Source organism: Bos grunniens, chromosome 7 (genome assembly GCF_055505025.1).
Source record: "Bos grunniens cultivar Pamir isolate PY7600 chromosome 7, Bosgru_T2T1.0, whole genome shotgun sequence".
Lineage (NCBI taxonomy): Eukaryota > Metazoa > Chordata > Mammalia > Artiodactyla > Bovidae > Bos > Bos grunniens.
Window position 1 is genome coordinate 41,286,982 of NC_141171.1, and position 17,635 is coordinate 41,304,616.

General features: G+C 37.0%; 1 protein-coding gene across 1 annotated transcript; it reads left to right on the forward strand.

Annotated features, from left to right (window-relative positions):
* Positions 1–6,447: 6,447 nt before the first annotated feature.
* Positions 6,448–7,419, forward strand: LOC147369195 (olfactory receptor 2W3). Its single transcript, XM_086413484.1, has one exon. The coding sequence runs from the start codon at positions 6,448–6,450 to the stop codon at positions 7,417–7,419; it is 972 nt and encodes a 323-aa protein (XP_086269610.1).
* Positions 7,420–17,635: the final 10,216 nt, after the last annotated feature.

Genomic DNA, 17,635 nt, shown 5'->3' on the forward strand with positions numbered 1-17,635 from the left:
TAAATAAAATCAGTTGCCCTACTGGTTCCTTAAATTAATAATAAAGTTCTAAATTAACCATTGCACCTATCCAATTTTTCAGCTGTCTAGGTCAATGAGTCCTTTCTTTTTCATGAAAAAAAATTCTTAGGAAAAAAATGACAAAATACTTTTGCAGTATTATCAATAGAACTAAGGGAAAAAAAAATTATTCTTCCAAGTAGGATGGGACTGATTATACTTTGGCTAATTTTTAGATACATGATAATTCTCAGGAACAGAGAAAGGAAGCAAATATTCCGTCTATATTTATGGAAGAAAAATTGAGTCTCCAATTTTACTTACGTAAAGTAATAAGTCCTTTTCATATCAAGGAACAAATTTTCATAGTCCTCATTTTCTGTCTGGACCCTATGGGAGATTATAGAGTTTGATGTGATGTATACCTACATCACACCTCAGTGTATGTACTAATGACCCCTGTGGGTTCAGAAATTTCCCTAGAGGTTGGGGCTGTTGAGAAAACCAGACCACTGGTCCATCTCCAGTCTTTCTCAGGAGAACTGCATCTTACTGTCATCAGCATAAACTCCTCTACACAAATATTGTGGTCCACTTCACTTATAGAGGAATGGGCCAACCCAAGAGAAGTGCCTTTATTTCCTCCCACATCTGGAATTGCACTTGGCTGGAGCACCTGTGTGCACACAGGCGGGAGTAAGACAACTCACAATCCTCCTATAATAAGATCCACACATTTTGACTTCTGACTTTTAATGATACCTGGTAGCCTACGAGTAAAAATGGTGAGTAGACTTCTGGATTTAGGAACTGTGATATTATAATTTGTAAGTTTTATGCATTTCTGACTTACAGCTCCCTAAACCTTAGAATTTCCTAAGTGTTGATAATAAATATGTCTTTTGTTATGTTAGTGAGGTGACTCTGGAAAGTACTTTAAGGACGGGGACAGTTATGGTTGGAATTTTCAGCCCCACCTCTTGACCTCTGGGGAGAGGAGAAGGGCTAGAGGTTGAATCAATATCCAGTGGCCAATGTTGTAATCAATCAATGATATTTCATGAAACCTCCATTAAAGCCCAAAAAGACAGGGTTGGGAGAACTTCCTGGTCGGTGAACATGTGGAGATACACGGAGAATGCCCTTCCAACATGCCTTGCCCTCTACATCTCTTTCATCTGGCTGTTTCTGAGTTATATCCTTTTCAAAATATACTAATGATCTAGTAAGTAAAATGTTTTTCTGTGTTCTACGAGTCATTCTAACAAAGTCATCTAACCTGAGGAGGGTGTCATGGGAATCTCTGATCTAGAGCCATTTGCTCAGAAGCACAGGTAACAACCTGGACTTGTGGCTGGGATCTGAAGTCCAAGGAGGGGATTGATGGAACCTTCAATCTGTATCCAGTTGGTCAGAAGCACAGGTAATAGTTTGGGCTTGCAACTGGCTTCTGAAATGGTTAGGCAGTGGAAGAAGTCTTGTAAGACTGAACATTTAACCTGTAAAATCTGATACTTTCTCTGGGTAGTATTAGAATTGAGTTGAATTCTCAGATACTCTGCTGGTGTCCAAGGTTTGTTGATGTAGGGATCCCCCTATCTACCATGTTGGAAACTAAGTCTCAGAATATCCAACAAAGGAGTTCTGCTCATCAATCTGCACCCTTTTGTTGGTTTGTTAAATAAATTAAAAAAAAAAAAAACAACACATGAAACGTATCAAAGAAATAGAAAAAAGAAAATGATAAACATCCTCCTTGCTCTTGGAAAATGTATGGATTATAACTGACATTTGTTGTTCAGTCGCTCAGTCATGTCCAACTCTTTGTGACTCCATGCCAAGACGCAAATCTACAGACAAATACATATATAAAGCTATTTTTTAGTCATAAGAAAGCAATAACTTTACCAATGCAAAATAATTTTTAAAGTATAATATATAAAAGTAGTGAGGGACAAAATATGAATAAATGCAGCATAAAAGTTCACTTTTTGTACTAGGGCTGCAGTTTGTTATCTGTCAGGCAAACATTAGAAAGTAAGATCTAAGATGTGTGTTTCATTAAAAAGAATAGCATTGAAAAGATATTATAGCCTCATGGGAGGAGATGGAGAAATGCCAGCTCTAGACTGGGAAGATCTAGGCCTGCTGTCCACTCTGAAATCATCAACCCCATTTTCTTTCATATGCCAGTATAGCTACTGGAATATGAAATTTGTGTGAGTTTGAGATTATTGAATCTGCAAGGTTAGACATGCTTTGGAAATAAACTAAAATTTTTAATTGTATGACTTCCTGCTTTCTAGGAGGTGAAAAAAAATATGTTTTTTTTTTGTTGTTGTTGTTTTTGCTTTGTTGTTTAATTCTGTGCATTTCTGAGGTAGAACAGTGCATTTGGGGACCACAGTGTTCACATGCTGACCAGCACCTACAAGGAAAATAGATTTTACCTCTAGGTACAGTGTCAGCGCACACTCTCCTAAATGCTCAATTTAAAACATGTTTTAAAAATCAATAGTCTTCAAGCAGGTGATCTGTTCTGCTATCTCCAACTCCATGAAAAATCATATCTGAAAAACTGTGAGTTGTCAATAATTGGATTCATTTCCTGACCTTTCTATGAGTCATCACCCACGTGGGTAGGAAGAGCTTTGATCTCTCCAGTTTAGCACTTGTTACTGCTTTTTTTTTTTTTTTTTTTTTACCATTGAGCAATGAAGAGGAAGTGTTTCTCCAAGATAGGGAAGACTTGAACTACAATAGTAAGCAATGAATTGTTTATTCTTTGATCTCCCAAGCTGTGCCCATGTATGTAAAATGAAAGATAACTAGGTTATTGCCCATTCTCTCCCCTCACCAAGACAGTGGTGACAAATCCACATGACATACAATAAAATTCATTGTGTGCAAAACACAAGTGCACGATTGAATTAAATATGAAGATATTCATGGTGGCTGTAAAAGGTTCTTACGAAGTATAAACCACCGGTGGAGATGTGAGAAGGTAGGGGAGGCTGTTAACCCTGAACCAATATGTTAAGAAGGACCTCAAACAGAGAAAGGAAAACTTATTATATTCCTTCCAAAGTTTGAATATAAGGGGAGAAATTAGTTCCTTCCCAGAGCTGCTTAGAAAGTGAAGGTACTCTGGATCCCATCTGAGAGGTGGGTTTCTTCCAGGTAGAAAGGTGTGTGACAGCAACAAGGCTTGTGGACGCTATCTCAGGTCCCCAGTGCTTAGGACAAGTGTTCCACTTGAACAGGAGAAAAGGCACAGCTTCTTGATTGAAAACTAGCAAGAGCACTCGCTTTCAGTTTTCTTTAATCTTCCTGTGAAGAAGCCATTCTTGAAGCCAGCATCAAAGTTGTAAAAGCAATTCAAGAGACTGGATTTCCAGTTCTCTTGAAAACCACTCTTGCCTTGTCATTGCATTTGGCTCATCTTCAGCTCCTCATACTCAATTTTCTCTTATATCCCAGGATTTACAATTTTAAGAGTATGAAATTGTGCATCAGTTTGTTTCAAAACACTGGTATTATTATGTAGACTGAAAGTTTCTTTCAGTCTTTTTTTTCTTCCTAACTTCCTTTCTTCCTACTTTTCTTCCTTTTTCAGTTTGATAATTACATATATATATATATATGTATATATATATATATGTATATATATATTAAGGGGGATGAGGCAATGATTTCTGTAAAGAAGGAATAACTAAGTTAAAAAGATACATTAACTGATTTTAAAAAAGACAGAATCATTTCTAGGGAAATTTCCTAGGTATATAATCCTATACACATACATGTATAAATATTCTTTTTAAATTTTATAACAACTCATGATTACTATTTCCTATTTTATAAACAAAAGATGTGTAGACATTAAAGTCTCCCTTAAACTCCATCTCATGTTCTAGAAGTGAGCCTTTTTGATAATTCAATGTACATATTTCTAGATATTGGTTCTATTTTGGTATGAATATTTATATATAGATTTACTGACCGAAAAGATGGGACCAGACCACATATAACCTCACTATACATTACATTTTGCCTTTTCCTTGTTTAAAATTAATAAGATTTTTGGAAAAAATGCCAAGTGAAGCCACATACATATATTATTTTTATTTAGTAGTTATTTGTTTCAAGTTCACAAGGTTGTTATTTATTAAATCATTTCAATAACTGAACATATATATTATTTATGAGTATTATCTGTCTCAATCAATACTATAATGAAGACTTTGGAGGAATTACATTACATGTTGTATGTTAATAAATGCAGGACAGATTCCAATATTCAGAATTAATGAGTCAAAAAACCACATGTGATTTAAAATTTTATAAGGTATAATTGTTTTTGTTAAAATAACATGAAGAATGTCAGCATATATGTTATTCATAATTAATGATCTCTTCTAAGATTCTGCCAAAGATACTATTTCAATTTAAATTCCTATCAGGAGTTAATGGGCTCATTTCCCCACACTTTCCCCAACTCTGTATATACCACACCTATAAATACATATCTAAGAAGCAAATACATTTATATTTATACTTTATATACTCAATCATCAGTGAGAACAATTCTGATGTTTTGTCACATTATTGTAAATAATTATTTTCTGTAAAATGCTCAAATTATTATCTACATTACTTTGTTACATATTTTCTTGTTAAGACAGCTTTCAGTTTTCATGTTGAAGTTCGATAGTATTGACATTATTCTTTAGACTTTGTTAGTTATCTTTTTGTAGTATAGATTTTTTTAAAAAATATGGAATCAAATATATATTTTGCTTCATACTTTCAAAAATTGCAACTTATCTAGTGAGATCTACCTAAATCCAAGATGATCAGGAAAAAGAAAAAAAAGAGCAAGAGAGAGGTGTATTGAGCAATGGTTGACTTTCTTATAGTGGCTGTATTTTTAACACTTTAAATATTTGATTTGTAATTAGTTTTGTTGAAAGGAGTAATTTAAGGATCCACACTCCCCAACCCCAAATGCCTTTTCAGTGATCATGTTGTTGTTCTTTTTTCTTTTTTTGTTGTTTATATTAAATATTTATTTATTTGGCTGCATCAGGTTTTAGGTGCAGCTTGCAGGATCTTTCTCAGCAGCCTGATGGCTTCTCTCTAGCTGTGGTGTGAGCTTAGTTGCCCACAGCATATGAGATCTTAGCTCCTCAGCCAGGGATGGAACACATGTCCTCTGCATTGCAAAGTGGACTCTTAACCACTGGACCACCAAGGAAATTCCGATCATGTTAAATTATTATATTTTCAGTGTATGTTTGGATATATATAAGGATAGTTTCTTTTCATTAGACTTTTTTTTTCCTTCAGAATTTTCCTGCCTAATCTCATTTTTTATATGTCATATGAGTTTTATATAGCATACATATAAACTTTCATATTTACCAACTTTTTCATATTAATAAAATAACAGAACATGTGTGTAAGTAGTTTGAGTATTACCATATTAGATGGGAAAACTATGTAAAGGTAAGTGATCTTTCCAATAGCTTGTAATGGTATCTTGTTGGTTAAGAGATCGTAACGGAGGAGATTGGAATTGCAACTTAAATTGTTTGCAATCTACTTCTCTATATCTATCTGTAAGACTTGTGGTTTTGTCCTCAAACATTCTTTGCTCTGAATGTGATAGGTTCTTGGAATTGCAATTTGATAGAAATTCTGAACATATATGTGAATAATTGCATTAAAGTTGCATTATCCATTACAAAATGTTATATTTTTTCCTCAAGCAGTATATAGTATTTTGGAAGAAAAGAATTATTCCTTCTATGCAAGACCTATCAGAGAGAGAGAGAGAGAAAGACATACACACATAGGGACAGAAAAATAGAGACAGAGATGGCAGGAAAGAGACAAAGAGAGATTAATTTTATGTGCATATTATTTAGTAATATTTTATTGTCTTATATATTATCTATACAGATACTTTAAAATTACCTCAAGAATAATAATCAAATGAATGAAGTGTGTCTTTGGGATAAGAACAGACAAATATTCTGCATAACATGGGTATGTCTTTGGGCCTTTGAGGTTACAGCAGGAGCTTAAGAACTTGTGTCTCAAGAAGAATCAATAGTTGGGCCATGGGAGGATTTATCTTTCCTGACTTTGGGATTAGAGGCACTACCATCAGTGAAAGATAAAGACTCTAAGCCCCATTTTCTGTGTTCAAAATTCATTCTGCCCCTTCTAGAATATGATAATTTACTTAACATACATCTGTCTCAGTTTCCGTTTCTGTAGGTCAAGGATAGTAAGAGTGCCAACTTTGTACCATTCTAGTTGGAGTTAAATGAGTAAATAAATGTAAAAAACATAGAAGAATGCCTGTAAACATTCATAGTAAACACTCCATTTTATTGCTGTTCACATTATTAGTATCAATATTCCTCTTCAGGTGCAGTAGAGATGGATGGGACCAATGAGAGCAACCAGGGAAATTTCATCCTTTTGGGATTTTCTGATCGGCCCTATCTGGAGAGAATCCTTTTTGTGGTTATCTTGATCGCATATCTCCTGATCCTTGTGGGCAACACTACCATCATCCTGGTGTCTTGGCTGGATCCTCACCTCCACACTCCCATGTACTTCTTCCTCGCCCATCTCTCCTTCCTGGACCTTAGTTTTACCACCAGCTCCATCCCTCAGCTTCTGTATAACTTGAGTGGAAGTGACAAGACCATCAGCTACACAGGCTGTGCCATCCAGCTCTTCCTATTCCTGGGTCTGGGTGGTGTGGAATGTCTACTCCTGGCAGTCATGGCATATGACCGGTTTGTTGCAGTCTGCAAGCCCCTGCACTACATGGTGATCATGAATCCCCGGCTTTGCCTAGGCTTGGTGTTGATAGCCTGGGGCTGTGGGGTGGCCAACTCCTTGGCCATGTCCCCAGTCACCCTACGTTTACCCCGCTGTGGGCGTCACAGTGTGGACCACTTCCTGTGTGAGATGCCTGCCCTGATACGAATGGCCTGTGTGAATACAGCTGCCATTGAGGGCACTGTCTTTGTATTGGCAGTGGGCATTGTACTCTCACCGCTTGTATTTATCCTGGTCTCCTATGGTTACATCGTGAGGGCTGTGTTACAGATTCAGTCAGCGTCAGGCAGGCAAAAGGCCTTCAACACCTGTGGCTCCCATCTCACAGTGGTCTCACTTTTCTACGGAAACATCATTTACATGTACATGCAACCTGGAAACAGCTCCTCCCAGGATCAAGGCAAGTTCCTCACCCTCTTCTACAACATTGTCACCCCACTCCTGAATCCCCTGATCTACACCCTCAGAAACAAAGAGGTGAAGGGGGCATTGAGGAGGTTGTTGCTGCATGACAGGGAGAAGAAAAGAGTAAGAGTGAAAGGACCAGACAGGCATCTCTAGCCTGGTTATGAACTCCATCAGGCACCATTGATGGAATCTGCAGTTGTTGGATCAGATCTGGGTCTTTGCTTCCCAATTTATATACCTTTCCCTGGACTTCTTTACAACTGGTCTAGTTCCATCAAAACAGTATATGTTTTGATGAGTGAACTGGAAAACACATATCACCCAAAAACCTCTAGGTGATCTGTAAAGCAGGTATGAAGACACAGTGATATGATATAAAGATGAGTTTCTCCAACTTTGTACCAGAGTGCCAAGAAGGAAACTTCTTTTCTTAATAAGAATTTTGCCTTTGTTGTTGTTTGTTTTTAATGCACTAATGCAATGATGGGTGTTTTAGTGAGAATGATCACAGATCAATCACTTCTCTTAGTCAACAGCCATCAACATGGGAATTCAGCATAGGGATGCTTGCATTTTTCAAATTCCTATCCAAAGCCTTTCATTGAGTCATGTGTGTTGTCTACACTTTGTCCCCAAACTTTGACATTTTCCGCAAAGTTTGTTGTAAGAACTCTGGATAAACCAAGAAATTAACCTATAACAATAATATGTGTGTCATTTAAATCTTAAAGCATCACTATTTCTCAGGTATGTTTTTATTTTGTTAGTGAGAAGGACCTGATGTTTATTAAGTTCCTGTTATGAGTCAGGTGCTCTTAAGTCATCTAAACTTCTCTGCATGTGTGGAGATCATATGACTTGTATTACCCTTATTTTGCCCATATGGTATTTGAGGCTTTGAGGTTAAATCATTTACTCAAATAGAACTGAACCAAAAAATTTCTCCATGTTCTATGTGACTGATGATTCTATTGCTACACAAATTTTTAAAGAGTAAAAATATGTAAGCATTTAGTAAGTAAAACAAGCAGCATGACTTATTTCCCTTCTTTGCATAATACAGTCCCAGATGTAGGAAAGGAAAAAGTTTTCCTGGAACCTTTTTGAGTGTCTGAATCTGAAATTAAACTTACAAAGATAGGTTAATGGGAGAAAAATCACACAAATTTATTTAATATATGTTTTTCATGGCATAGGATACTTCATGAGGAAATGCTGCTGCTGCTGCTAAGTCACTTCAGTTGTGTCCGACTCTGTGTGACCCCATAGACGGCAGCCCACCAGGCTCCCCCGTCCCTGGGATTCTCCAGGCAAGAACACTGGAGTGGGTTGCCATTTCCTTCTCCAATGCATGAAAGTGAAAAGTGAAAGTGAAGTCGCTCAGTCGTGTCCGACTCTTAGCGACCCCATGGACTACAGCCTACCAGGCTCCTCCGTCCATGGGATTTTCCAGGCAAGCGTACTGGAGTGGGGTGCCATTGCCTTCTCCGCCTGAGGAAATGAAGACCCCCAAAATTGTATTTTTTTATTCCACATTTGATGAAGAGTGGACAGTGGTGAAGAAATTTGATAGGCAATGGGAGCTGAGCTATTGGTAAGAAATTGGGGAAAACTTAGCAAGGCATGTGTATTTAGATGCCTCTCAATGTTCCTCCATCTTTGAAATAAAAATATTCCTTTCCTCAAGGAACACGAAATAAGAAGGGTAACCTCATTGAAGGGTTTTATGAACCACTTCAGATGAAGGTCAGAAAGTCCTTCCTGCTCCTGCCTTTTCACAAATGTCTTCAACTCAAATATGCAATACACCAAAACGCCATATTTTGAGACAATATGTACTGAACCCCATCAAGGGTTTCTTCCAATTAACGTGCAAATGAATTACCCAGGATCTTTATAACATTTAGTTTTTGATTTACTAGTCTAGTAGGATCCTGAAATTCTGCATTTCTGCAAATTTTCCAAGGGATGCCCTCACTCCCTTGTTGCTGCCTCTCAGATCACACTTTATTTATTTATTTATTTTTTTCAGATCACACTTTAATGCCATAGGAAATTAATCACCTACCAATTTTTTTAGCAGGATACACACACTCTGGAAAAATCTGAGATAGAACTCACAGATTAAGGGGAAATAAAATGGGGAAGAAGTAAAGAGAAGAGGCTGACTGAGTGCTGCCATCCTGTCTATTTTCAGTTCCCTCAACTTCACAGCCTCTCCTTCTCCACAGTGAGCCTTGTATTCTCACCCTCCCTTTCTAACCTCTTCACTCTCTCACCTTATCTCCAAGGACAGAGTCCCATTGGGGTCATTTAAGTATATATGAGCCAGGGACTACTGGAAGGGAGATGTCTGTACTTCAAGGGGATCAGTTTGAACATTCCAAACTGCTTTTTTAAAGAAGTAATGATTTGGGCTTCTGGGGTGGCTCAGTAGGTAAAGAATCCACCTGCAATGCAGAAAATCTGGGTTTGATCCTTGGGTTGGCAAGCCTGGAGGAGAGCATGGCAACCCACTTCAGTATTCTTGCCTGGAGAATCCCCATGGAAAGAGGAGCCTGGCGGATTGCAGTCCATGGGTTAGCAAAGAGTGAAACATGACTAAGCAACTCAGTACAGCACAACACAGTGACACAATTGGGCTGACGAAATAAGAGAATGAGAGCTACTTGTATGGGAGTTAGAGTTTCTGCCTAGAGTTATAAAATTCCACAATGCTTCCTTGATGCAGAACTGATGGGGGGAAATTTAAGAGATAACCAGGGCTTGTAGATGATCAACCCTATAAAATTGCTCATAGGGCTTTTCCAAACTCATTCTCTTTTTGGAAATAACTTGCTGGACACCCTAAGTGAGCTTGAAGAGCAGCCTCTTGAGAAGAGGGGACTTAAGGAATAGTAACTAGACTATCGCCAGTGTTCCTAACTTTGGAAAATACCCTAAAGATAGCAAAGAATGTTCACAAAACTCTAAGGAATGAAAGTAGTCGAGTGTGCACTGTGGTGATTTTTATTGTGCTTCTTCAGTTAAGGGACAGATTTCAACTGGGTAAAATTTAAAGATTTTATTGGCTTTATTCAGTGATTTATGCTCTGGCATCATCCTTCCAGCAGAAAGGAAGCAACTAAACAACTGTGCAAAATGAAAGATGCTTATAGGCAGAAGAGGGCAGAGACTTGTACTTGGCAAAAACACATTTGTTTTTGTGCTATTACTTGTTACTTTCCTTATAGGAGAGAAAAGAGTATCTAAGGTAGATTACCTAATTAATGCTGATCATGCAATCCTAATTGGCTGGCTTAAGATTCCATTTCTAGGAAAGCTGAAACTATATTTTAAAAGTCTGATGATGTGGAGTTTATAATAAGCAACTCCATTTAGATCTGTTGTCTATAATATCTCTGATTATTTTATGACATGGGGGAACCAACAAATATAGTTGCTATGGAATTGTGTAAGATACTCCACTCACTGGGTCTAAGCCAGAACAAAGTTGATTTTACTGGAGTCCCATTCTTCCAGAAAATAACTACAGATAAGAAATCCCCTTACTCTTTTTATGTGCCAGTAAAGGGCAAACTGTGAAGAATGACTCATCCTCACATAACTCATATATGTCCCCTCTCTCTTCTTCCAAAGACTCATTACTCCCTTTTTCAGCTGCTAAGTAAGATCCTCAAGCCATTTTCTTTACAAGGAGATTTTCCTCATGTTGAAATATATTTCAATGCCCAAGATGGAGATGCTTATCCCTAGGGTGCAACATCAGCAAACTGAAATTCTGTGTTCTGCTTGATGAGAAATGCAGTATAACCAGGCAGCCAATCTCCAAATGCTCCAAGGTAATTCTGGACTTTATTCTTGGTTGGTCCTTGGTTTTTTAAAATAACGTCAGATATGCATTAGAAGAGAAACAGGCCCAAAATGGAGCCATTTGTGCTAAGACCCATGTCAGCAAAGTAAGACTTAATATCCAATTTAATTGCAGTCACAACCTCTTTCAGGAATACAGTCTCAACAGCTCAGTTTGGAATTTTCTCATCAGAACCGATGAGGAAGTCCACCATGTAACCCTCTTCCATCCCCAGGAGGTCCTTTACCTAAGCCTGAAGTCACCCACTCTTTCTCTTCTGCCTATGTAGGCCTTCCATTTTGCACAGCTCCTCAGAACTCTTCTCTACTTGTTGGATGGAATGTTGCCTGTTTCATGAATTATTTGATAAAGCAAATTAGGTCTTTCAAATACTCAGCTGAATTTTTGTTATTTATTGGGTTGGCCAAAGATTCATTTTTTACCCCCATAAAATGGCTCTAGTAGTGCTTTGTTGTCTTTAACTTCATTTGAATTGTTATGTTAGATTGTTCTGTGGCAGCTATTAGCATGCATTAAAAAAAAAACATCAAAATTGATGAATTTTTGTGTATCTATTTTAATATTGAAGATGGAAGAAAAAACATTTTCAGCATATTATGCTTTTTTATTTTAAGAAAGGTAAAAATGCAACTGAAATGAAAGAAAAGATCTGTGCAGTGTATGAAGAAGGTGCTATGACTGTTTGAATGTGTCAAAAGTGATTTGTGAAGTTTTGTGCTAGAGGTTTCTGGCTAGACAATGCTCCCTGATCAGTTAGATAAGTTGAAGTTGATAGCAATCAAACCGAGACATTAACTGAGAACATTCAATGTTGTACCATGCAGGAGATAGCCCACATACTCAAAACATCCAAATCAAGCATTGACTATCATTTGTACCAGCTTGATTATGTTAATTACTTTGATGTTTGGGTTCCATATAAGTTAAATGAAAAAATCTCATTGACCATATTTCTACATATGATTTCTACTGAAATGTAAGGAAATTGTTTCATTTTAAAAACAAATTGTTAGGCAATAAAAAGTGGATACTGTACAATAATGTGCAGTGGAAGAGATTGTGTGAAAAGCAAAATGAACTACCACCAACCACACCACAGGCCAGTCTTCATACAAAGAAGGTGATGTTGTATATGTGGTGGAACTGGAAAGGAGTCCTCCAGTATGATCTCCTTCTGGAAAATCGAACAATTAATTCTGACAAGTACTGCTCCCAATTAGATCGACTGAAAGCAACACTCAGCAAAAAAGTGTCCAGAATCAGTCAACAGAAAATGACTAATCTCCCATCAAGATACTATAAGTCCACATTTTTTTTTTCTTTTTTGATGACTAGGCAAAAACTGTTACAGCTTGGCCAAGAAATTGTGATTCAGCCGCTGTATTCACCAAAACATTGCATATTCAGATGTCCATTTAATCTTTACAAAATTCTCTTAATGGAAAACAATTCAATTCCTCAAAAGACTGTAAATGGTACCTGGAATAGGTATCTTTTCTTTGCTCAAAAAGACAAAAAGTTTTGGAAAAATGAAATTACACAGTTGTCTTTAAAATGGCAGAAGGTAGTGGAACAAAATGGTAAATACATTGCTCAATAAAGTTATTGATGAAAATGAAAAAAAAAATGTGTCTTCATTTTTACTTAAAAAAAATTAAGGAACTTTTTGGCCAATGAAATAATATGTGCAACCTCAGCTGATCATGCACTCTTCTTGCACTGCCATTTCTAATATTCTATACAGCTCACTCTTGCCCAGACATCATTGTGGAAGAGCGTTCCACTGTTTGTCAGGCACTGAACTCCAATCCTTGAATCGTTTTCCCTGAAATAAAGGGCATAAAACTTGTTACTAATTTATTTTTGTCATTTGACTTTCTTTAAGGAATGCCCTTTATATTGCAGTAGCTCGAAAAAGTCATCTCCTTAATTTTGCAGCACATTTTGCTTCACAGTTATTTCTCCACATGTTGAAAAATTGAGATTAAAATTTTGTCAACATGTGACATAGGACAGAATAGGATAAATTGGCTTCTCTAGTGGGTGAATGGTTTCTGTTCCAATCATTGCCTGTTGACTGCAACTTTTTTCAGGTACTCCTTTTTTATTCTCTCTTAATGGTGCCTCTTCTTTAAACAGCCCTTAAGTTTTATTTTTTGTCTACCTATTTTTTATTTTCCATCTCTATTTTGATTCTTGTCTAATCAACTCATTTTTAAACTACAGCTGGGACTCCCTCTCCTATTAATGCCACAATTACCATGCATACTTTAAAAAATAAATTTCAGTAAAATCATGACTCATAAATATAAGTGAACTCATGTTAAAGGTTTTTTTTTTGTTTTTCTTTTACTCATAGGATCTGAGGTGTTCAGGCAGATGCTATAAAGAACTTAATGGAAATTGAAGCCAGTAAAACTTTACTAAGTTAAGAAATGTTGATTTGAAGTGAGAATACAGCAAAACTGTTTTGTCCACTGGGTGGAAGGCAGTCAAATAAATGTCTAGTAGACACAGCATGACATGCATATCTATTAATTGCCTACAACTTACAAAAAGTACAAATAGCTCAAATTCAATGAAAGGGGGCTAGAATCTGATAGCCAGACATGTGTGCCAGAGATAATAGTTTTCTTCAGAAACACAATTTTTTTTCTACACTGTTTAAATAATTAGGGTTTTCCAAGTGACAGAGTGCTGGAGAATCCACCTGTCAATGTAAGAGAGGTGGGTTTGATCCCTGGGTCACCAAGATCCTCTGGAGTAGGAAATGGCAACCCACTCCAGTACTCTTGCTTGGAAAATTTCATGAACAGAGAAGCCTGGTGGTCTACAGTCCATGGGGTCACAAAGAGTTGAACACACTGAGCAACTGAACACAAAAGCAATTAGCACTTTTGGGGTCTTTGATATGTGGCTGCCACTATTAGGGTTTTACCTGCATTTACTCATTAAATCCTCATTAAAGATAGTGAAGTGGGTAGTGTCACATCTGTATTACAAGAGAGAAAGTTAGAGCTCATCTATTTTAATATCCAGTTCCTGGGAGAGTAAGAATGCAGGAGTTTAGCCACTGTGCTATATCACTTGTATGTAATCCTGAGTGGACTATTGGGACTCAGGGAATGTTACTCCAAAACATGGTGCTTTAGCATGTTGAATAGTTTAAACAGAAAGAGTTTGAGAGAATGATATATGCTAAAAGACTCTGACCTTTCCCTCACTCATGTCCCCTGAAATATGTCATAAAATTCCCATGTGAGAGGTACCCTCCCCAAACCCTGAGTAATGGGACATTCTTATCTCTAAAGACAAAGGGCTACTAAGAAGAATTCTAGCAAACAGGCTATACTAAGTTTCCCAGAGTTTACTACACTTACCTCATACTCCTTAAACTATCACATTCAACCATGACAGTCCACTCTTCATCAAACCTAGCATAAAAATATTCAGAGCCAAGTCTTTTTTTGTGGGGGGCAGTCTCAATTCCTTCTGAAGTTCCATGTCACATAAAACTTAAATTAGATAAATTCATGTGTTTTTCTTTTGTTAATTTGTCCTTGTCACTTTAATTTTCATACCTAAGAGGACCCAGGAAAACTTTTTCCTGTTCTGTAAGTTGGAGTCCTCATATTAATAAGTCCTGCAAACACTGCAATTTAAAGTACAGTATTTCTCCACTTGAGAAACTAATTGCTTTTATTTTGCTTTTTTAACCACAATAAAGTTTCCTCTTCTGTTAAAATAAAAATTCAACTGAATATAAAAGAAATTTATTGCCTTTATTCAAGGATATTCATGAATCAAGCAGTTTCCTATCTAGCAGATGGAAAGGAGCTTTGAAGAGCCATATAAGGCAAGATATTTTATAGCCGTGTGGTGAGTTAGTACTCCACAATGAGTCTCACCTATTAGACTGATCCACAATTTTCATCTTCATGGTAGGTGTTGCAAAGGGGACCAAAACTGCACCCTTCATCTACTGATTCATCGTCAATTAAATATGGTGAGCACCTGTGAGCACCTGTTATGTGCCAGCTAATTTTTCAGGAACTAGAGTTAGAGCAGCAGATATGACTACAAAGATTCTTACAATTGGATAAAATTGAACATACAGACACATAGATATACAATACAAATAGTGAAAGTGAAAGTTGCTCAGTTGTGTCCGACTCTTTGTTCCATGGCCTATACTGTCCATGGGATTCTTCAGGCTAGAAAACTGGAGTGGGTAGACTTTCCCTTCTCCAGGGGATCTTCCAAACCCAGGGATCAAACTCAGGTCTCTCGCATTGCAGGCGGATTCTTTACAATATCAAAAGTAAAATAATTAAAGATATGACAACTGCTAGATGAAAGAACAGGTATTATATTTGAGTCAAGTGTCTATGTGCAGGTTACAAACTCTGAATTTTAATTTGAACACTTTGAGTTGAAGTTCCTTTTGGAGACTCCCTTTCCTAAAGAAGAGTCTGAAATTCTATGTAGAACATATATCAGGTATTTATTTGGAAATTTCTGAAAATAATTATGGTCAAAATCATGAAGAAGACAGATATATTCCAGGAAACGATAAATGCTGAAGTGGTCAATTGAGGCAAAGGACTTTATGAGTGGCAAAAAGAGAGAGAGAGAGAGAGAGTGAGAGAGAGAAGAGATGATTGAAAAGGAGGAATAAAACTAGCTGAGGTGAATGAGGAAAGTTGCCAAAAGGGAGGAGCACATATCAGTGAGATCAGAGAGTCATTAAAGGAAACTGCAAATGTCCATGTGATGTGACAATCCCGGGGATATTAGAAACCTCTTTGAAAGCAGTTTTAGGAAAGCATTAGGATTTCTAATGAGCTGACCATTTAATACAGGGCAAGATAAAACTTAATCCTCATTTTTATGGTGCTTGTCTAAGAAAGGAAGAGGGCTACAAAAATAGTCCAGAGTTAGAGATGGGGAAGGAATGACCTCTGCCCCCAATAGACTTTTTTCTTGAAAAAAGTTAGTTGAGAGTGTTAAAGTCTTCTGAAAGCATAATTAAAAGAGGAAAGATATCAAGTCAACAGCATGTGGATTTTTAAAAAAAGTTTTGATACATTTGACCTAATTCACATTTAAAGTCAAATAAAAAAATTAAAAAATAAATCACAAGAAACTGTGATTTATTTATTATCCCTAAAAAAACAAAGTTCTTCCTCATCAGAGAGAAAATTGGTGCATGCAAACTCTACAAATATAGGGTCTTGTCATTTCGTCATCTCCAGAAGCTGGCAGCCATTCTTCATGAAATATTTTTGAATAGATGAATGAAGTAATAACACAATAAGGGAATGTTGTGTAACTGACACTAGAGTATGTAATTACTGATGCAATGGATGTGACAGGAAAGAAATCATTCAAGATGAAGAAGTGTGTGTGTGCTCAGTCGTGTCAACTCTTTGCGACTCCATGGACTGTAGCCTGGCAGGCTCCTGGAATTCCATGGAAATTCAGTCCATGGAATTTTCCAAGCAAGAAATGGGATGGGTTGCTTTTCCTCCTCCAGGGATCATCTCAAATCAGGGATTGAACCTGAAACTCCTGCACTGGCAGGTGGGTTCTTTACCACTTAGCTACCTGGGATGCAATAGATATAAGAGACAAGAAATCACTCAAGATGAAGAAGGAAGAAACATAATTCTCAAAGGAGACAGGAGACAAAGCAGATCAGAGCACACGTGGGGAAAGCAGTCTTCTCTTAAATGAGGAACAATTCTTGCTCTGCAGTTACAGATAGAGGGGGCAAAGGAGCACTTAGTTAGAAGTAATAACAACAGAAGTTATCCAGGAGATAACTTACTTGTCCCAATATTTTGTTAAGTGCTTTACTTATTTTATCAAAAAATCACAAGAAATTGATGTGGCACTCATAACTTATAGTAAACAGTAACTTTACCTGTTAGAATCTACTCGGACCCCATGGTGAATGCTTGTTTGTTCTTTGTTGCCATCCACTGCACATTTACTGTAGCAGAACAATGACAACCACAAAGGCCACAAATAACCTTTCACCTCCTGTCTACCTCGAACTAACCTATTCAACTTTAGTTTCAAGAAAGCATTGAGGATAGGAAAAAGCACTTATCACTATGTCTACACTGTCAAGCTCTTCATATACCACTTGTTTCTGGTTATTACACTGTTATCACAGACCATGTGATCATGGCTATGACAAGCAAGACACAGGGATGATTGTGCATTCACTCTCAGAAGCAGGATTATCCTCTATTCTAATTGAAAAATTCCTTGGGATACACATGGGCAAATTAGGTCCCTATTAATAGTTGATTGATTTCAATCGTATTCTAAATAATTGACCTGGGAAATAAAATAACTAGAAACTGCCAATCAAAAATAACAAGAGTGATGATATCCATTTAATTAGCAAAATCTTTTTTTTAAGTCTACTTAATTAAGAGGATAACCATAGGGTGAAAAATGTTTCATTTCTTCGTCAAAGCAGCA

What these genes read in the sequence shown, in the direction of transcription:
- LOC147369195 (XM_086413484.1), top strand. Translation starts at nt 6,448, where the DNA reads ATGGATGGGACCAATGAGAGCAACCAGGGAAATTTCATCCTTTTGGGA.